The 21,364-nt window shown below is 50.6% G+C and overlaps 1 protein-coding gene across 1 annotated transcript in view; it reads left to right on the forward strand.

Annotated features, from left to right (window-relative positions):
• Positions 1-18,223, forward strand: part of COL13A1 (collagen type XIII alpha 1 chain) — a gene marked incomplete at both ends in the record, with an annotated part of 158,418 nt that extends 140,195 nt beyond the window's left edge. The window contains 5 exons of the mRNA XM_080694674.1: positions 591-644; positions 1,831-1,866; positions 6,508-6,594; positions 10,606-10,644; positions 18,191-18,223. Coding sequence (XP_080550800.1) covers positions 591-644; positions 1,831-1,866; positions 6,508-6,594; positions 10,606-10,644; positions 18,191-18,223 — 249 coding nt within the window. The remainder of the gene's footprint in view (positions 1-590; positions 645-1,830; positions 1,867-6,507; positions 6,595-10,605; positions 10,645-18,190) is intronic.
• Between the last annotated feature and the right edge of the window lie 3,141 nt (positions 18,224-21,364).

A 21,364-nucleotide genomic window follows, 5' to 3' on the forward strand; every position in this document is an offset into this window, starting at 1 on the left:
GAACTGGGGATGTAGTTCAGAGGGAGAACGTGGAGGGAGGGAGGGGCCCCTGGAGGACATCAAGAAGTCAGGAGGCCAGAGTGTTCCGTGTGGCTCCCATGGTCCCTGCTGAGTGGTCTTGGCCAAGTCACACAATGCCCCGAGGTCCAGTCCCATCCCACGTGGAGCAGGTATACGTGAGGACGTGGGTGGAGGACCAAGACCCATGGTACAGGAGAGCCTCCCTGACAGCCCTGGCTTCCACACCTTGCTGACTGTCTCCGGGGATGCTTGGGGTGCAGGGGGTGGGCAACTCCTGTAGAGGGGCACGGGCTTCTCTGAGATAGCCTGCCACATGGGAAACCCCATGACTGCTCAGAGAGATGACCAAGGCTTTGCTCTCCTGTTCTCTTTCCCTCCTTCCTGATCCTTTTTCGCCTCTCTCCAGCCAGCTGGTCCCCAGGACATCTTCCCTTCCCCATAGACCTTGCTTCCAGAGGGCTCTTGGAGGGGGCTGGAAAGGTTTCCCAGGCTTCATATGGGAAGAAAAAATGGCAGCGGAAGGTGGCCATCACATCAGGCAGGACTCATGGTTCCTTCTCTCCTTTCAGGGCAGCAAAGGAGACCCAGGGATGATGGGACCAACCGGAGCAGCCGGGCTTCCTGTGAGTCTCCTGGAATCAGAGGTTTCTCTCTGACCCTCCCAGCACCCACACACACATACATAAAAAAAAAGGTCAAAACAGAAAGCTCAACCAGGCACGATGGTGCACACCTGTAATTCCAGTACCTGGGACAGGAGGATTACAGGTTTGAGATCTGCCTCAGCAATTTAGTGAGACCCTCAGCAACTTATCAAGACTGTTTCCAAAGAAAAAATAAAATAGTTTTGGGCTGTAGCTCAGAAATAGATTACCCTTGGGTTCAATCCCCTGTACCACAGTACAGAAGGGTCAAAACCTGAGCACAAACCTTGGGCCAAGCGAGGATTCTCATTTCTATGACAGAGAAAGCTGCCCAGAGGCAACTGTGATGGGCCAGCCCTCCCCTCGGGGCACTGTCAGGTGCATTGGCCGGGTATTCAGCCCCGTGGACCTTCCTGAAGGATGCAACAATCCACCCCAAACCCTTCAACTCAAGTGAATGAGCCTCAGCTCATTCACTTCATTCATTCATTCACTCATTCATGTCCTCAAGGAGGGGCAGAATCAAAGCCACACCTCTGTGACAGACAGGAGATGCTCTGTGAGACAAGCAGCTTTCCCAAGGGAGCTGGGACAGACACTTGACCTTCCACCTGCGGCATATTATAAAAGTCAAGTATCTGCCTAGACGAGCCTGGACTTCTGTTTCCCATCCACTTGAAGGCTGAGCATGCGTTGGCTGAGGAGGTTTGTCCGGGCCAGCCTCTGCCTCATGTTTATTCCCCTAGAGCATTTCACTCCTTCAAAGAGGGTCTGAGAAGTGGTGGAGTCATTCTACTACCAGGAGCCTGCAGGAGAGTCATGGGGATTCTCCTCTGCCAAGAGCATTCTGTGCCTGGAGACCGTGTCCTCAGGACACACCATTCACCCTTGTGTGTGATCTCAGAAGAACGTGACCAGGACATCGGCTGCAGAGCAAAGAAACCAGAACTATGCTCTTGGCTTCCTCCATAATTCCTCGTTTGCCTCTAGGTCAAGTTCTTGAGGGCTTTGCTCCTCTGTTCCCCTTCTGTAAAATGGAGCAATTATTCCTGTCTTGGCTGAATTAAGCATCAGCAAAGCGCATTCTGAGCCTGGAAGGAAGGACCATGTCGCCATTCTGTGTTTTCACATTTTCTCATGTCTTTGTTTCTCTGGCTTATTGCAGGGTTTACATGGACCACCCGGGGACAAAGGAAACCGGGTGAGTCTAAGCCTTCACACTTTGGCTGTGGTTACTAACGTCTTCATGACCGGGTGGAATGATCAACAGGGGATTTCTGACTCAACATGGCAAATACAGTTTTTTTTTTTTTTTTTGATAAGTCATCCTAAATTGAAAGGCCATAGAGTAAGGATCTTACTCCTCAGGCATGCAGGGAGCCTGGGGCCTAATCCTAACATTGAAGCATGTATATTTCCACATTTCCAGGGGAGGCTGAGTCCCATGGTGGCTCTCACATTAGCACTGCCATCCAGTAATGGGAGCCACGTATCCGGCTCTCTCCACATTGCTCAGACAATGGGCCCCTGAGTGATATTTTTAGATCCATCGTTACCTTGTCCTCGCCTTTGGAAATTGAGTTCTGCCAGGCATTCCAGGCTACTGGTGAGCAAGAAAATAAATCCCAGTTCTGAGAACAAGCACACAGCTGTTTGAGCAGACATGCCTTTAAAAATAATCATAGCTGCTATTTCTCTTGAAAAGAGTCAACAGGACTGTGAAATAAAGTATGCTTAAGCCCCTTGCTCCTCCTCTAGTTTCTACCATGTGCACTAGGACACACTGAATGCTCACATCACCCAGAGCCATGGGATAGGTGTGTGACATGCATCATGATGACCTTGGGCATTTGATCCCAGCAGGGATAATTCAACTACATCTGACCTAGAGATAGTAGCCATGGGTCTTTTCTAGAAGACCTCCTGTGCAGCTATCCTCACAGTGGTTCTCTGTGTGTGGAGTGTGCCCCCTCGAGGCCCAGAGTCATTGTCTAGTGAGTCAAAAAACCTAAGGATCTTAGAAGAGTAGGAATAGCAGGAATAGATGGGTGGGGAAAAACATCCCAGAATAATGGTAAGATGTACCGAGTTCCCTCAGAGAGCTAGAGGTAGATCACATGGATTCCAGCACCCAGGCCTATGTCTGATCTTAGAACAGTAATACTATGTTCATGGATAGAAAGTGCCAGAATCTCTGTGTTTATATCTGGCAGCAATTGATTTCATTCTATTCAACTTAAGAAGTGTTTACTGAATGCTTCCATATGCCTAAATACTCTTTACTGGAAGCTGCTCAAAAACAAGTCAATTTTTCCACAAATTCCATGACTAAAAGGGCATAGGCAGAGTCACCTCTGCTAGATGTCCTTGGCAAGATCAGGTCTAGAAGCCCCCTCGACAAACAGACCTGTTTCCAGACCCAGGAACAGCCTTTCTAGCCTCTACAAAATGTGATCATTCCACCCCTTCATTGGCATACTAAACTTCTAATTTATTTCTAAAGTGTTCTTGTTTTCTTTGATCATAGTCAATTCCTATTTTTAAACCTCTTTCCTAAGACTTTTTCAGTTGGCTTGAGGTGCTGAGCCATTTGAAAGCTTCAAAATCAGTTCTTTAAGTCATGGTGATGGTACTGCTTTGGATATGGAGGCTGAGCCAGCAAGATACCCTTGTCACGGATGGAGTGAAGAGGAGGAAATGGATCAGGCTGGTAACTCTGATGCCAAAGAAACTAGGGTTACCCAGTGACCTTCAGAGGCCCCAGGAATCAATGGGGAAATATTTTGCTTCCCTTTTCTGGTGACTGACACATTTCTCCCCATCCCATATATGTTAAGAATGTGTCGCTTCATCAAAATCAAGTTCAGAAAACAGTAAAGCTGCACAAAGCTTCTTCTGAGTACACTGTACAGAGTCTGTTGACTTATCCCAAAGAGCATGTTTCGAAATCAAAGAATAGTTTATGCTCCTCAGACAAGAGATTTTCTCAGGATGCTGGATGTGTGGAAGTCACTTCTAAATCTCACCTCCTCATTCAGACCTCTGTGTGCCACCATCCCAACAGGGACTTTGAGAGAGATGAGAGGGCTTGTTGGTAAAGCCTCCTCAACAGTAAAAGGCCCACGTGAACTCAGTGCACAGATTTTTGCTTGGTTTGGTTTTTCTGCCTGCAAACCTGGGACTTCTGTGTTTTGATCAAGGTAAAAGTGCCAGAGGGGCTAAGACAAAGCCCCATTGTTACCTAGGAAGGAGAAGCTAGAGGTATTCAAACACTCTCCATCTGAGTTTTGGAAGGTGACCCCCCGCCCTGTTGTGCAGCCCTCAAACTTTGCCTACATCATGCCTGGGGGATCCAATCAGAGGTGTCTCCTTCCTCTCGGTGAACCTTCGAATTATGTTGCTCCGTGTCCCACCCGAGGATGGTCTTATACCCTCCTTGCAGGTCCTCACTGCAGTCAGCAAAGGCCCAGCCCCAAACAGGGAGCTCACTAAGAACACATGACAGTAGAAAGAATGTACCAGCCTTGTCACTAAGGTTACCGCTCTTTGCCTCTAAGTAGCTCTGTGAATTTGGCCCAGGAACCCTATTTAAGATCAAAATTGAGTCAAAGGATAAAGGATAGCCTGAACCTAGCAATTTGGTCATGCACTGCTTAAAGCCCGCCAACTGAAAAGGTCTGAGCTTGTCGTGGGGATGCCTGCCGTGGGGATGCCTGCCGGGGTGCACGCGGGCTTGTGCCGTGCTTCTTGGAGCACCTCGTCTCCTCGCCCCCTTCTCATCCACTCTCTCCTATGCCTTGGGTCCACCTCTTTCTTCTCTACTCCTTTGATCTTTCTCCCCACATATGCTTACCCCCTTATAATCCCAGAACTCTCACCCTTTCCCTTCCTCTTCCCACCTTCCAAGTTATTTCCTCTGAATCAATGCTATACATTTGTTTTCATTGTTTAAGAAACTCTGTACTTGACTTTATTTGCCCCTTTCCCCCTTACCACCTAGAACTCCCCCTCACAGAGCCTCTTCTGTGCCCCCCCCCGGGGAGGCAGGGGCAGGGAATGGGGGGACACTACTACTCTGATGCCTTTAAAGGGCACTTGACTTGGGGCCACTGCACTAGATATAAGTGACCATAAAAGCCTGGCTCATGATCCACTCTCCTTTACGGGGGGGACCCCCATCCTTGAGCACCTTGCCCACCTCCTTAAATAGAAAACCGCATTCAAAGAGAATGTGGGGCCACACTCCCGAGAACGTTTGCCTTGAGCTTCTTCATGCAAACAGTTTATCCGATGCTTGGGGATTACTTACATCATGACGTTCTCCTTGGTGGGGTCTCCTTGAGCCGATGGGATTTTCCCTAGTATGCACATACATGTTTCCTCTTTAAACACATGTCATCCTCAGTTAAAAACATGCATTGACAATTGCAGGCAACCTCTGGAATCAAGAAATTTGGGTAATTTCCAAAAACCCAGGGAAGCATCAAAGTATTCTTAATGTCTTCCTCCTTCTAACAAACACAACACCCTGTAGCCTTCCGCTGTGGAAACTCTGCAGAGGCCACAAGACCTCTGGCCCCGAGACTTGCCTCTGGCAGCAGCTTTAACTCCCATACTGCCTGCAAGAAATAATAGTCATTACTATTATTATCATGAAGCAGCTATCACTTACTTGAGCCATTACTAAGCCTTTAGTGTACACAGCGACCTCTCAACAAATTGTTGAAGCAGGTGTTTTATACCACTTTCACAAGTGAAGAAGTCGAGGCTCAGGGAAGGTAAGTACCTTCCCAAAGTCAGGCCACTGACAACTGGCAGAAGCAGCTCTAACTCCAGACCTTTGCTCTGACCAGCGCTCTTCCCGGCCTTCACAGCCTCATCGTCCTGGAGTAGCACCGTGGATGCCCCAAGCACTAGGTCACTGCCCTTCAGCGAGGAGAGCTCTGGGAGACTCTAAGGTCACACGTGGCCCCTCATGAAGGAAATACCAAGTGCAGAGGTCCAAATCCAAGTTCACTATGAGGTGGTTGTTCACTTTTAAGGATTCCCCACATCCCTTGTTTAAATGAGCCCTTTCACATTAAAAAAATAAAAGCTCAATTTTGAAAGATGACATTTACTGAAGCTCTGCAAAAACCAATGAATCCTAATATCAATATCCCTATATACAAAGAGCAGTCTATAAGGAACTAAAAGACATAAAAGTAGCTATGACTTCAGACAGGATGAACAGAGACATCCATCAAATAGGAGGGCCCACTTTACAACACATAAATACACATGTGCACGCGTACACAAGTCCAAGCATGTGCTCCCCACACACAGCACACAGGCATGTACTTACCTCTGCTCAAGCTTGCTCTGTTCACACACACATGCAGGCGTGCCCCAGGGCTGTAAACAAAATCACCTTTCCCCCTATTAGAACATCAAAGGGATGAAAATGACTTGGGACAAAAGGTCACTGGTGGCCCAAAGCCCTTCAAAAACAGACGTGGCCTCCTTCATCACTGGCTCATCTCCGACCCTCTTTGAGCTTAGTAGTGGCAAACTGGGTGCTAGCATCTCCGCTCCACGTTTCCCTCCAGCTCCAGCTCAGAGCTGCCTCTGCCTCCCCGCCTCCCCCTCCCCTCAGCCAAATTCTCAGATGCTTGGGGTAGGGGGTTGGGGGGGGTATTGACCCAAATCCTACTAGGGAGAATATCCTAATTAAGAGAATCTGCTTTTCCCTCTTTAATTTTATTTTTCTTTTCCTTTTTCTAACCTGAACACATGAATGTTCCTAAAGTTTTGACTTGTGTGTGTATGTGTTTTTTTTCTTGGACTAAACCATTATTTACAGGGGGAGAGGGGGAAGAAAGGCTCTAGAGGGCCTAAAGGGGATAAGGGAGACCAAGGAGCGCCCGGATTAGATGCCCCCTGCCCACTGGTAGGTGTTCATGTCTCACTCGCATCGTTCTGGTTCCCTCCCTAACAAAGAAGGCAGATAGGCTCCAACGAGAACCAGATGACTACCCTGTTGCTACCACTGTCTGTCTGTTCATTTGAAATTCTGCCTGCTGTGGGTTGCCTTATGACCACAGCTGCAAGTAATTACGACCAAATCCCTTTCCTTTGAATCCTCTTGCTTTGAAGAAGCAGAACAATTGATGCATGGGAGTGAAGAAACCAGAAGGAAAGGGATTCTTGGAGGAAGCCTTGGCTCCTAGCTCCAGCGTGGCTTTCGAAGCCACCAGCATAGTATTCATGAGCAGTGGATTTGCCTTCTTTGTTTTGTGGCAGCTTCTGCGGCCAGCAGTTCTAGTTATCTGAATCCTCACTTGGTCAGGATGCAGGACACCAGAGTTAGTGTCTCCTGGGGGCTATGGATGCTCAATGCTGGGCAGAACAAGGCCAGGCGAGGAGCTTCTCATCCCCAGCCTGGCAACACCCACCAGCCAGTTAAAACGTGAAAAGCAGCAGGCTGAAGTCAGCAGGCACACAACCCATACCGTATGGCAGGCCTTCCGCAGAGTCAGTGTTGAATGATTTGTAGCTGGGGTCTGCCTGGCTTCTTGAGGGCCTTTCCTGATATTTGTGATGCACTGAAGTTGAAGGTTACTGTGATGACTCCAGCTGAGTCTGTAAATGGGGAGGGGACAGCACAGAGAGGGATGGCCATATGCGAACCATAGCTGAACTCTCCCCAGTCCTGAGGGCACAAGGCAGTGCTTGGGAGATGAGACGGGATTTAGCCTGTTATCTGTAGATGCCTGGAGGGTCCTGCATCCCGGCCAAGGTAGGACTGCCCCTCTCCACTCCACACTCGGAGCTGGCCAGCCTTGACCTAAATAATCATCGTGGTTGGTTTTGTGAACAGGGACACCGAGGTTTTAAAGGAGAGAAAGGGGAGCCAGGGTTACCAGGGCTGGACGGACTGGATGCCCCGTGCCCATTGGTATGGCATCTCCCTCCCTCGCTGCATGGCCGATTTGGGCTTTCCTACCTGTGTGGTTTGTACCTATCTTCACATTTGCCCTGCTCCATCTGCCTGATCCACACTTCCTGAATCTTCAGCCGTTAGACACTGGTGATGACCCTGCTTAGCGAGTCTCGGGGGGGGGGGGGGCTCCCAGCCATACTGCCCTCATGCATGCAAAGTTTGTGGGGTGTGCTCTTGGCTTCCTCCTGTTGCTGCTTCTGAAGCATGTTGCCTTGAGCCAGCTTCAGCTGCATCTGAGTCTCATTATCCAACTGCTTCTAGACAAATCCGCCACCCAAGACCAAACATAGGAAAATGCATTCTCTGGACAGGTTTTGTTTTTTGGTTTTTGTTTTTGCAGAACTGGGGATCGAACCCAGGGTCATTCAACCTCCGAGCTACACCCCCAGTCCTATTTTTTTATTCTTTATTTTGAAACAGGGTCTCACTAAATTGTGGAGGGCCTCCCAAGCTGCTGAGGATCGCTGCAAGCCTGTGACCCTCCTATCTCAGCCTCCCAAGTACTTAGAATGGATACTTCTGTTTCCTCCTGCGGTGCAGTGCAGTTAGTTCCGAATGCACTGCTGGGCCCCTCGCAGCACTAGGCACTGAGCTGCCTCTCTGCCCTTCTGCCTCCTCACACCTGGACAAGGGGCAAGCCAGGCTCTAGACCTCGGGCAGACTGAGAAGTTCTAGAACTGAAGTTGGGGGAAGGCTGCCCTCCCACTCTCTCCAGGCTGGGTCCTGGGTCACTGCCCAGGTGACACTGTTGGAATCAGACGATGGCCCAAGGTTAGGTGTTTAAAGCCTAACAGGTTTGTCCTTCTCACTCAAATCCCTGAAAACATTACTAGAGTTGTGCTGACCCTCCTCTCAGGCAGCTTACACTGAGGAGTCTGCTAGGTGAAACCTAGTTGAGGAGGAGGCTGGGAGCACCAAAGACCCCTCTTCCCTGCATGCCCTGGGCTAAGGATATCCTAGGTCTCCTCCACTTGAACCTTCTAACAACCCTGCAAGAGAAGCAGAGGTGACTATGATTTCCAGGGGACTGGCTGGAGAGGCCCCTGTGACCCCACATTTACCCAAAAGGGTAGGGGTTCAGAGGCTTTTTTTTTTTTCCCGGTACTGGGGATTGAACCCAGGGGCATTCTACCTCTGAGCTACACTCCCAGCCCTATTTTTTATTCTTTATTTTGAAACAGGGTCTCGCTGAGTTACAAAGGTCCCCACTAAGCAGCTGAGGCTGTCCACGAATCACGCTCATCCTGTCTCAGCCTCCTGAATGCTGGGATTACAAGCGTGCGCCACCACGCTCAGCTAGAGGCAGTTTTTATACCAGAACTTCCAGCCTCACATCCCATCCTGGGGCAAGAAAACATGGGTGAGCACAGAGCCCCTGAAGACACCAGGGACTTTTAGGGGCCAGCATGTACAATTAAAAAAAATAATAAAATAAAAAAGCGAACACGGGACCAGCATGCAGCCTATCGCGCTTTCTGCCCCCGCTGGGCCCGAGCATGCGCACCACGTGCAGGCGCCTTTTCCCAGCCATGCCCAAGCGCCTGCGCTGATCAAGGCCGGGCCTTCTTGGGCCAAGGTCCCCCTGCTGCTCCACACCTGCTACTTTCCCTCCCCGCCCCTGCCACCATCCCTGCACCAATGGGAATGCCGCTGTGGCCGGAGGCTCCTGTCCTTCCCAGGGTCCGTGTGCAGTGTGCCACTGTGATGTGGGGGCCGGGGAGGAGCGGAGCGTCGCCATGGAACTGTGGATTGTGTCACCTCCCTCTGCAGTCCCCTTCTGACACAGAGGAGATGAAGTTCATTCCTATTTGATCCTTCATGCAGAGTGACATCTCCCTAATGACATCCTTAGTGTTGTCTCATTTGCCTATTAATTTTCTGTGGAAGCTCCCAGAGCGTCCCTTCCTTTTCTCCTGCCCCATGCACTGCACTCTTATGGACTTGGGGGACAGGGGAACTATTGATCCTAACTTTTAGTACAAGACAACTAGACTTCCTCCTCCACCCTTGGCCCTGGCACGGGGTGGGGGCACCCACTGACTGCCAGGTAATGAGAAAGGTGCAGGTGCCTGGAGGGGGGCTGTCCATCCAGTTCAGAGGACTCCCACTCACCTCCCTCAAGACTGAGCACTTGCCCCTCTGCTCTGCCCGGGAGCCTGCTCTCCTAGCACCTGGGCTGCCCTTCTACACCTATATAGAGAACCCAAACTTCGCCCTTGGTTCAGCCCTGCCTGAAGATTACTAAGCCTCCCCCAGAGTGTGCCAGGAAAGCCAGGATATTAGACCGGAGAAGACTCAGGAAGGCCCATCGCTGGGGGCAGAATGTCCTGAGGCTGCAGGGTGCCCCATGCAGCACCAATCACAGGCAGCTGCTCCCCACCCTGTGGCTGCACTGTACCCAGATCCTCTGCAGGGTCCAAGGCCCAGCCAGAAACCCTGGGCCTTTTGCTGAAGGCATCTCAGGGTCGTGTTGTCATACCCCTGAGGTCACCTGTCCCTTTGTACTCTCAATGCCACCCACCACTGACCATCATCTGGGACTGTCTAGATGTCCTCCTCCTGAGGAAGAAAGACAAGTAAGAGACTGGGAGGGCTGGGAAGGTCGCTGCACATCCTGCCCATACCCCTGGCCTTGTCCAGGTTTTGCAGAGGCAGATATTGAGGCCCAAGTGCTGGGAGACTTGAGCATCCAGTGCTCCATAGAGCAAGAGCAGATTGTCCTCCCACCGTACCCAAGCACACCTGTGTGTGCTGATCTCACAGGCAAGGATGTCCCTCTTAGTCCAGCACTGCAGCTACCTGTGACCTTAGCCCATGGAAAAAGAGCCATGCATGTTTCCCACACCCTTCCAAGGTTCTGACCTAGAGTAAAGAAACGGGCAATGGTGGGTTGGCTGCATCCCAATCTGCTGCCAAAATGTGTGTGGCCTGAGCCTTTGCCTCCCTTCCTTTTTGCAGGGTGAAGATGGCTTACCAGTCCAGGGCTGCTGGAACAAGGTAAGCTTTTCAGAGGTTTGCACAGCCCAGAGGGGGCAAGCTCACTGCCCCCTTGCCCACAAGAGTTTCCATCCTGCCTTTCTGCAGATAAGGCAAGAAAACATGGGTTGAAAAAAGGACTGTTTCAAAGGCAGGGTCTCCATGAAGCATCCCAGCACTGCTGTACTTAGAAAACGTCTAAAGATGCTTTTCAAGGTGTCAGTAAGCCCCAATGTGTGGTTTCTGTGTAGCTACCTCTGAATGCTAGGAGAGTAGCTAATTGAGTCCTCGGAGGACTTCCAGGCCATGCTTTAATACAGGTTCTCAATTAGCTACTCTCCTAGCATTCAGAGGAAGACAGTTAAGCCACATAAGGACATTTGTCCAGATTTAAGGCATCTAACTCTAAACCCGAATGGTTTCACTACCAGAGCAGCTTGTCCAGCTCAGCACTCTGCCCTTCCCCTTGAGCTCCGGCTGCCATCCAGGCTACCTGCAGCCCACCCTCTCCTGTGCTCCTGGAGTTCCCACCAATAGCGAGGCCTCACTTACTCACACTTGCCTTAGCCATTGGTAAAGCAGGCCGGTGCCCTAGAGCCATGTCCTGCCACAAGCGCAGCCCACTCAACCACAGCTCCCCAGGACACAGGGCTCCCAGCCTAAGGGCCATTGGCTTGCTATCCAGAAGCCCACCTCTGTCCCCAGCATAGGTAGCAGCACCACACTGCCCCACCCAGGTGCTGCCTCCCTCCACCTCACTCCCGCTCAGCATCCTCTGACCAATGCCCCCACCACCACCACCACTGTTCTCTCCAGGCCCTCGTGTGTCTCCTAAGAGGCCTGGGGACCCCAGCCTGCTCGGGACTTGGAGCTTAGCTAGTCCCGTCCTGTCCCAGTGACCGCAGAGCCACCTTACAGTGAGATGACTGAGTCTCCTGCGATATGACAACACTCAGAAACTCATTAGCTGGCAGGGGTTAGTATAAGCAGTGAAAGCACCAGGACACTGGGCCCTGGGCTGGATACCTACTTGCCCAGGCACCTCAAACAGAAAAGAAAAGCTCAGCCTCTCACTCAGTTCCATCAAGACCTAGTTCAAGTGCCACAGAAGCAGCTCGAAGGTGGGCCCAATGAGACCACCGGCCCCTCACTCCTTCAAGATTCTGCCGATAAGAGATAGAAATAATTGAGCTTAGCAAGGGAACAGCAGCCTCTAGCAACAACTACAGTGCAGCTCGGTGCAGTAGTGCACACCTGTAATCCCAGCTATTCAGAAGGCTGAGGCAGGAGGATCACAAGTTCAAGGCCAGCCTCAGCAACTTAGACCCTGCCTCAAAAACTAAAAAGGGCCGGGGGTGTAGCTCAGTGGTAGAGCACCCCTGGGTTCAATCCCCAGTACTGCAACACACACACACACACACACACACACACACACACACACACACACACCTATGACTCTTAAAGAAGCAACTAGAGAGGCTCCTGCCTGTTGATTCCCACGTAAATTCAATTTACAAGAATGTTATAAATAACCCAGCCTCCAAGACAACATAGAGAGCGATTGCCCTCTAGTGGCCACGAAGGGCAGAGTGAAAGTCGGGCTTCTGCCCTCTGGGTGCTTAAAGTCCACTGAGTTGCTTCCCCCACCAGGGTTTGGGGACGGCTTCTGATTCCCCAGTTTCCCTATCTAGAGTTCCTGAGTCAAGCCTAGGACAACCTAGTTTACTTAAACTAGCCCACAAGTGCCCTGAAACTAACTGAATGTTGTTTTGCTTTTGTTTTGCAGTGATGCCTCTAACCTTGGATTGGCCTGTGTGTGTGTTTGTACATAGAATATTTATTTTTATACAGTTTTCACTTTTTGAAAATGCCAGACATATGATGCATCTTGCAGATTATTAAAAAAAAATAGAGAAACCTGCATATTTTGTACAAAAAAAAAAACTCCTTCCCTTTTGTTTATAAGATGTTCTGTATGTCTCTAATACAGTTTCTGTTGTGAGTACGGTCCTAATGTTTGCACGATATTTGTGCACGCTTATTAAGTACCAAAGCTTAATAAATTATTATGTTCCAGTGCCAAAGGAGGCCAGCCAGCACTGAGGTGCTGCTACCTTATGTGTGAATTCACATAAACGTCGAGGTCCATGATGTTTGCCAGACTAGATGTATCTGAGAATATTTTAAACTCTTATGGCTTTTCACTATTAAAAGAAAAGATGAAACATGACAGCCCATGATCCTGATTAATCACTTAAATAGATTCCCTCTTGTGCAAGCAGGAAGTCCCAGAGCAGGAGTCCTCAGAAGCATGGGGTGATGGGGTGATGCTTTGAAATGTTAAATCCAGCAAAGGGAAGGAGGACTTCCATGAGGCACCGTCTGCTGTAACTTGGTGACTTGTCCCAGGTGCATCAGTGTCTTTTGAGCATGGGGGTTCTGCTGTGCTCGGGCCCACAGGGCTACAAAGGTGCCATTTGCTTTTGCTGTGGGGTTTGGGTGGGGATTCTGTTTCGTTTTGGTTTGGTTTTCCCCTTTGAGCAAGTCATAGTACCAGCTTCTGCAGATCATGCTGTTCACATGATACGAACTTGAAGGTACACACACAGAACTAACCAGTCGAGGGGCTTGGCCCCATCTGCTATTCCTCTCTAGTAAAGAACAGTCAGAAAACACCCAGGTCCAGGCCAGGTGGGGGAGCCTGAAGCTGTTGTTGTTGCTGTTGTTTTAATAGAGTTGTAGCTAGGTTTGGTGGTGCGTACCTATAATCTGAGTACTTGGGAGGCTGAGACAGGAGGATCACAGGTTCAAGAGTAGCATCAACAACTTAGCTAGACTCTCTGCAACCTATCAAGACCCTGTTTCAAAAAACAAAAAATAAGAGCCATCCATGGTGGCACACGCTTGTAATCCCGGCATTCAGGAGGCTGAGACAGGAGGATCGCAGTTCATGGCCAGCTTCAGCTACTTAGTGAGGCCCTCCACAATTTAGTGAGATGCTGTTTCAAAAAATAAATAAATAAATAAAAAATAGGGCTGGAGGTGTAGCTCAGAAATAGAATGCCCCTGGGTTCCATCCCCAGTACCGTAAAAAATAAAAAAAAATAAAAAAAATATCTGGAAGTATAGTTCAGAGGTAGAACATTCCTGTATTTAATCCCTAGTACCAAAAGGAAGGGAGGGAGGAAGGAAGAAAAAAAATAGAGTTGTATTTCTTTCTATTCATAGCACACTGCTTTGTAAAGGTCTCAGGAAACCTATTTTAATGACTAGGTAACTATTACTAAGGCACAGCACGCAGGTTTATTATTAGCTATTTTACAACATAAATTGGTGCTTCAAAAGCCTGGGAAACAAAGAATTCTGGGAATTTAAACACTTCCCATCATGTTTACATTGTACATTTTCTTTATCTGTCCAAACAAACTTGGCCTCTGTCCCCACACTCTTTACTCAGTGGACTTCACATTGTGAGCGCCCTGCCAGGCTGGGGTGGGCTCACACTCTCCAACTCTTGTTGCCTGGGCCTGAATTTTCATTCTACATCCACTAGTTTTTTGGAAACCAAGACCATCTCTTCCTCTAAGTCTTGGCTTCCTCCTTTGAAAAGTGAAGTTGCTAAACTAGAGTAGATCCTCTAGACACAAAGGCGCTCTTCTGTCCCCGCCCCCATGAGACAGAAGCCTGCAGCACTCAGCCCCCAGGACTTAGCACTTGCCAGTTCACTCTGAGCCAGGGATGCCCCTCACCCCATCCATGCTCCCTGATCCATCCCAGGGCAGCTTCCCCCTGGCATCGTGGCCACAGACATTGGATCTACCATTTTCTTAGAAGCCTCCAAAATAGTTTAATATTCAATGCTTTTAGATTGAGCAGGAAAAGGGCAAATATATAACAATGAATCCAACCAGGATCGTATTTGTCCTTTTGTCAACAGTCACAAAATCTAACTTTTTTACTTTTATGGGGGAAGGAACCCACAAAGGCAAATGTGCCCACAAGCTCTGCTCCTTGGAATTTGCCCTTACCCTGACTCAGAATAGGTTAAACATTGGTAGGAAACCCCTAGAAATGGGGGTTCCATGTTAGCTGAACACCCAGGGTGACTCAGGGCAAACAGAAACCTCTCTTCTCCTGTCTCAGAACCGGTGTGATCCATCTACTTACCAAAACTCATTTGGCCTTCAAAGAGTCAAAGGGCAAGCACTATGCCTCCTTACTACAAACTATTTCAAGTCACCTACAAGGATATATGCAAGAAAATATAAATATGTGTGCAAAGAAATTTAAAAGTCTAAGTCAAGGAAAAATTAGTAGAAGGGAACAGCATTGGCAGGGGGCCCTAACTGGTCAGGGAACGGTCTCCACCGCAACTGAGGTGGGCCCCACGTGCCACTTCAAGCCACCACCAGCCTGGCTGTGGCCTTCACACCGCCCTGCACACTTGGTTTCAGTTTACTGAAGTTTAGCTCCAAATGTGTAAGCGCACTGCCTCCCCGAGTGGTTAATACCCTGGGACCCCTGGGCCAGAAGCCCCCTCCCCTCTGTTACCAGGCAAAGAGATGTGCATGGGCCCCCTGACTTCAGCCCCATCCTAGCCCTGGCTTCAACACTCGGATCTTAACTCTGAGTCCAGTGAGGTGCAGGAAGGTTAGAAGTAGGAAGACAAGTAGCCAAGACGTTTGGGAGTAAGCCAGGTGCACACCTGTAGTCCCAGTACATAAGAGGCTAAGACCAAAGGATCGCACGCTCAAGGCCAGCCTCGGCAACTTAGCAAGACACTCAGAAAATTAGCAGGATCCCATTTCAAAGTAAAATTTTTAAAAAGGTCAGGGGTGTAACTTGGAGATAGAATTTCCCTGGGATCAATATCCAGTACCAAATATATATACATAGAGTCATCAAGTAACCAGGCATCGGCACTAATACCCATGGACCAGGACTAGGCGGGGTAGAACTCAAGTTAACCAGGCATCGGCACTAATACCCATGGACCAGGACTAGGCGGGGTAGAACTCAAGTCCTGGATGGGAGATGCAGGCTCATTGCAGGAGCCCTAAGGGAGAGGTCACTGGAGGGCCTAGAGGCTCTTGGAGGTTATAGATGCTCATTCTCCTCCACTCTCCTCTGCTCTCCTGCTGAGAACTGCCTGCCCTAGCCCTAGCCCTAACACTCCTGCCTTCCTGTTGGTGAAAGCTCTTTGTAAACCATAAGGTCCTGGGTCTTGAAGCCTTTTCCTGCCACAGTCACTCTCTGGTCCCAGCGCCCGTGACTGCCCCCGGGAGGTTCTGCGTTGCCCAGCATTGTCCACCCGTAGACATGCCACACTCTAGCTCACAAACACTGAAGCAGTGTCCCGTCAGCGCTGTGTCAGTCTCATCGAGGCCCCAGCAGGCACTCCCCCCAAGGTGGGCACTTCGTGCAGTGGCCCATATGGGCCAGAGGAAATCCTGCCTTGCTGAAGGAAAGGGGAGTCCTTCCCGCATGCCTACCTGCCTCAGCCCCGCCCCACTTGCTGTCCTGCCTCCATCCACAGCTCCCGACTTCAGCAGACAGGATACAGTGGACAGACAGGGTGAGAGGGTCGGGTCGAGCCCCAGCAGGCGTGAGGCCCCATCCAGCAAGTCCGAGACTCAGCTTTTGGTCCTCTTTCAACCACTACCTGGCTGCCTGGCCGTGGGCAACTCACTCCAGGTCTCAGATACCCCGGGAATCAAATGAGGAAGTTAGATATGAGGGCCCTCCACAGCCCCCTTGAGCTCTGACAGCCTGAAACCCTCTGATTCTGTGGACAAGTGAGCTCTCGAGGAGACTTGGACCCTGGAGCGCTGTGTGCCCCAGCACCCGGGGTTAGCACTGTGCATGGACTTGGTATTGCAGGACCACATGTGTGGCATGCGTGTGCATCGTAACACTGAATGTCTAGACTCCAGTGCCCCTGTAGAGGTGAAAAGCACGGGCTTCCATGAGAGCAAGAATGGTGCTAGAGCTTGTGTGTCCCCACAAGCATTAGGGAACACTGGCTGGTGTGGTAAGGTTTGCCGCCTTCCCTATCAGACCCCTGCGTCCCCTCCCACACACGACCCCACAAGCTGCAAAAGCCTGGCTTTTCCCCTGGCCCTGGGCCTGGGCACATTTTCAGACAACTTGAGATGTTACACACCTGAGACGTTATAATTTTTTTTAAAAAAAAAAAAAAAGAGAAAGTCCAGCACCGTGGTGCATGCCTGTAATCCCAGTACTTGAGACTGAGACAGGAGGATCACAGGTTCCAGGCCAGCGCTGGTAACTTAGCAAGGCCCTGTTTAAATAAAATAGGGCTAGGAGCTCAGTGGTAGAGTGCCCCTGGGTTCAAACTCTAGTACTAGGGGGGAAAAAATAAAATAAGGGAGAGGACAGGCCCCCAGGCAGCAATTCAGAGACATCAAGACAGAGAGCAGAGAGCCCCATCAAGACAGAGAGCAGAGGAGGGACATCAAGAGGAGCAGACATCAAGACAGAGAGCAGAGAGCAGAGAGCCCCATCAATACAGAGAGCAGAGGAGGGAAGCCAGGGAGGAGCCAGCATCCATTTCTCAAAGGAGAATATTCCAGAGCCACAGGCTCCTCAGGTGGCGAGGGAAGGGTGAACTTTGGCAAAACTTCATATGCAGAGTGGCCTCGGCTCTAGAAGGGCCCTGTCCCTGGGAAGCAGCCCAGCTCCTGTGCAAGGCAGACACGGTGAGTGCAGAGCTGAGCTGGACGAGGTCCCCTCCCCAGCAGCCCCACCCCAGGGTCTGCTCAGGGACCCTCAAGCCCCAATCTCCCCTCACAGGCCCCTGTTCTTCTCCATCAGTCAGTGCCCTATCTCCTTTCAAGGCCCAGCTCAGATCTGAGGCCCTGGAGAGGGTAACCTCTCCCCGTTACTCCGCGCTTCTCTTCCTCCACCTCACATTAGAGTGTGTGTGGGGAGGTCCATATTAGATGGTGAACCTGAGAGGTAGGGACTCCCCTGTTCATTGGTCCCCCAAAGGCCTTCACTCAGTGTCCCCTCTAGTCAGGGCTCATCCACACCTGTGGCCTACGGAGCTATCAACTGTTTTTATGAAGCACCTACTATGTGCAGGCTCTGTGCATCCTGCCAGGCAGTGATAAGGTGCAGAGAGGGCCAATATGGGCTCTAAGACATAGCCCAGGGCTCCAGGAGTCAACGACAGCCCACAGCAGGAGGGCATGTGTGCCAAGGGCCTGGTGACAGGCACAGCCAGCCAGGGACCCGATGCTGAGGACAGAGGACACTGTGGAGGCCAGAGTAGCCAGGAAAGGATCATAAAGCAGAGGGGGAGCTGCACTGCCACAGGTGGCCCCTCTGTGGCTCACGCTCCTTTCCCTGATAGAAAAATCCCAGCGAGTGCAAGCCTCGGCCATGTGGATTCTGAAGTCAAGGAGGACAAAGGAGACTACGGTGGGAGAAGGAGCAGGCAGCAGTTGGGTGGAGGGGAATTCATGCCCTCGTGAGGTGCCATTAAGATGTGCCTGTCTCCTGCAAGGCTCCTTCTCAAACACCCCTTTCTCTGCATCTCCTCAAGGGCCAGAGTCCTTGGTTAGTGGCCAAGAAGTGAATCCGGCCAGAGCCTTGGGGAAAGCACCGGCCTCAGAGGCAGAGAAGATGGAGGAGCTGCTGCTGGCTGGCGTGAGGAGGCATCACCTGGTGACCAGGGCAGAGTGAGCCGGGTCCCCCACCTGCTCCCTTCCCGCTCCAGGGCCTGCAGCCGCAATTTCAAGGGCTCCTGGGTGCCCCTTATCTCAGGCACTGGGCTGTTTGAGCAATGTCTCTGCAGGAGAGGCTGTCAGTGATGCCCAGCCTCAACTTTGGGAAGCCTCCCCAGGAGGCTGTGGCCCGAGAGCAGTGCCCTTCCCAGATCCTTCTCCACAGGGCTCCTTTTATGTCTTTGGTGCTGCTGCCCTTAACTCTTTGACTTCCAGGGCTTTTTCAGATGTCATAAGCTAATGTATGTACCAAGCTGGGAAGCAGAGAGCATTTGCCTCAGAAAGGAGGGAACAACAGATGCAGTAGAGGAGAGAAGCCCGCCTGCAAGGCCGGGTGATGATACTGGCTGCCTGGGCTGGCCCGCAGAGCCACGCCCGGCCGCTACTGAACCAGCATGGATGGAGCAAGGCTGCAGCCCACGGAGCATCGAGGTCTGGAATAAGCCCCCTTCCTTTAGCAGGATTGTCGAAGGAGATGAGCCACCTACATCTCTGGTTGTAGTGATGCTCAGATGATTTCTTCAAGGAATAAGGTGACCAGATGCTCTCGCCCAACCTCGGACACTTTCAAGTGAAGGAGGTCACTGCTCATAATTATACTGTGATAACAGATGTCAACCTGGGAGGTCACACTCACAAGGACCCAATTTCTAAGTCATCCTCCAGCCCCACCACCTCTTACTTAGAGCTGCAACCATTACTGCTGGCCTCAGGGGGCCACAGAACCGGGGGGGAGGGGGGGCGTTAGATGGAGAAGGAAGGTGAACACACCTCTGTTCTCACCTCCCCTGGCCTCCCCTGGCAGGGAGATAAAGACAGAACACAAAGGACCCCTGCCTCAGAAGGAAGGGCAGTCCTGAGGAAGGCTGAGCAAAGGCTTCAACAGAGAGAGAGAGAGAGAGAGAGAGAGAGAGAGAGAGAGAGAGAGAGAGAGATCTTGAATAGACTGACACCCCAAAGGGATCCCTCCCACGATCATTTCAAGATGGTGAGGCTGACCTTAAATCCTGGGATCTTGGCTTTAAATCCCTAACAGCATCTTTTCTCAGCCCTTTAAAGTTAAGGAAACAGCAATGGAGCCAGGTGTGGGGGCGCACGCCTGTAACCTCAGTACTTGGGAGGCTGAGACGGGAAGATCGCAAGTTCACGGCCAGCCTCAGCAACTTAGTGAGGCCCTCTGCGACTTAGTGAGACCCTGTTTCAAAATTTAAAAATAAACTGGGTGTGGTGGGACATGCCTGTAATCCCAGTAATTGGGAGACTGAGACAGGAGGACTGCGGGTTTGCAGTCAGCCTCAGCTACTTAATGTCCAAATAAAAAAAATAAAATAAGGCTGGGGGAATTCAATCCCCAGTAACACACACACACACACACACACACACACACACACACACACACACGCATTTAGACAAGCTTGGGCCACCCACCCCCATTCACAGTGTCCGATCCACAAAGCTTGACAAAGTGCCACACTGATCTTTGCTTAGTAATTTCACTCCTCTGCCCTTGTTAGGAGCTCGTGGAGCAGTCGGAATAGCTTTTTTACACAGCTGGGAGTAGCATGTCCAGGGCTGCCGATAAAAGGCTTCAGTCCACATTGGGCCCTTTGGGGTCAAGGGCACATGGCAAAGTCGTAGCTAATGGATCCAGACACAACGTAAGGTTGGGTGGGCACTGTGGGATTCTTCACAGCCAAGTTAACCAGCCACCCAATCCCTGCCATCGCCGGGGCATGGGAATCCAAAATCTTCCCAATATAAAATGACACACCGTGAATGGGCTTGAGGAGTTGGCGTAATTCACAGGTGCCCGGGCATCTGTGGATACGTGAATGGTCTTCAACACCTGCCAGCCAATCTCCCGCCTTGAAGCAAGGACAGTCGAGGACACTCTCAACATGGTCACGTTTTCAGAGAGGAAATGGCCCCGGGCTCGCTGCGAAATCCTTTCTAAGAGACGGTTTTTCTTACACTCCGCTCATTCCAGAGACAAAGTGTTCTTATTGAGAAGTCCACCAAAACAAGTGCTTCTGGAACTTCCTCCTCCAGTGCAAGCACGCTCCGGCAGGGGGTGAGGGAACAGGTGGGCTTGCCCTTGCAGCTGGGCGGCCTCAGCCAGGGCTTCCCACTCCCAGCCTCCGCTCCTCCTCTGGACAGGGGACGCGGTGTCGCCTACTGCCCAGTCTGGGAGGGCTACCTCTGGGAAAGCACACGGAACACAAAACGAGTTGTACAAGGCTAGACAGTAGGGTTGTTAGTGTTCATTTGTTTAGAAAAAAATAAACAGCAAGAAAAAAACTTCCTTTTTATAAATAGTAGACCTTGATTAACTGAATCACTTAAGAAATGATTCATTAGAATTCCTGGCAAAATTAGGTTCAAAGAGAAGCCACACACAGTGTTGCGCCCTGTAATCCCAGCTATTCCAAAGACTGAGGCAGAAGGATGCCAAGTTCAAGGCCAGCCTGGGCAACTTAGCAAGACCCTGCCTCAAAATAACAAAATAAAAGGGATGGAGATATGGCTCAGTGGTAGAGAAGCCCCGGGGTCAATCCCCAGTACTGCAAAAAAAAAAAAAAAGGAGGAGGAGGAGGAGGAGAAGACGGTTCAAAGAGGCCTTCCTGGTCCCTGAGTGAGCAGAAGACCTGATTGCCCAGTGGTGGTGAAGGTGAGGACAGACTGACTCCAGAAGTTGCATCTTAAAAGTAGATTCCACAAATGTTCATAAAGTTTTTATTTCATTTTTCCTAAAAGAGAAAAAAAAACTTTGCCTTAAAATTCCAGTTAGCAATATTCCTGACTAAGTGAGCTTAGCGCTGCCTCCACCTCCCCGGCAGCCCCTCCTTTCTACTGCTCACCTGCATTGCCCACCTGTGGACACTTGAACAGACTCCCCATGTGGCCAACCTGATGTCTTAAGTTTAAAAATCATTACCTCAGTATTTCCATACAAAAAGTACTATTTCATTGTGTCTTGCTCTAAACTTCAGTCT

This window comes from Muscardinus avellanarius (genome assembly GCF_963383645.1).
Source record: "Muscardinus avellanarius genome assembly, chromosome: 4".
NCBI classification, from domain to species: Eukaryota; Metazoa; Chordata; class Mammalia; order Rodentia; family Gliridae; genus Muscardinus; species Muscardinus avellanarius.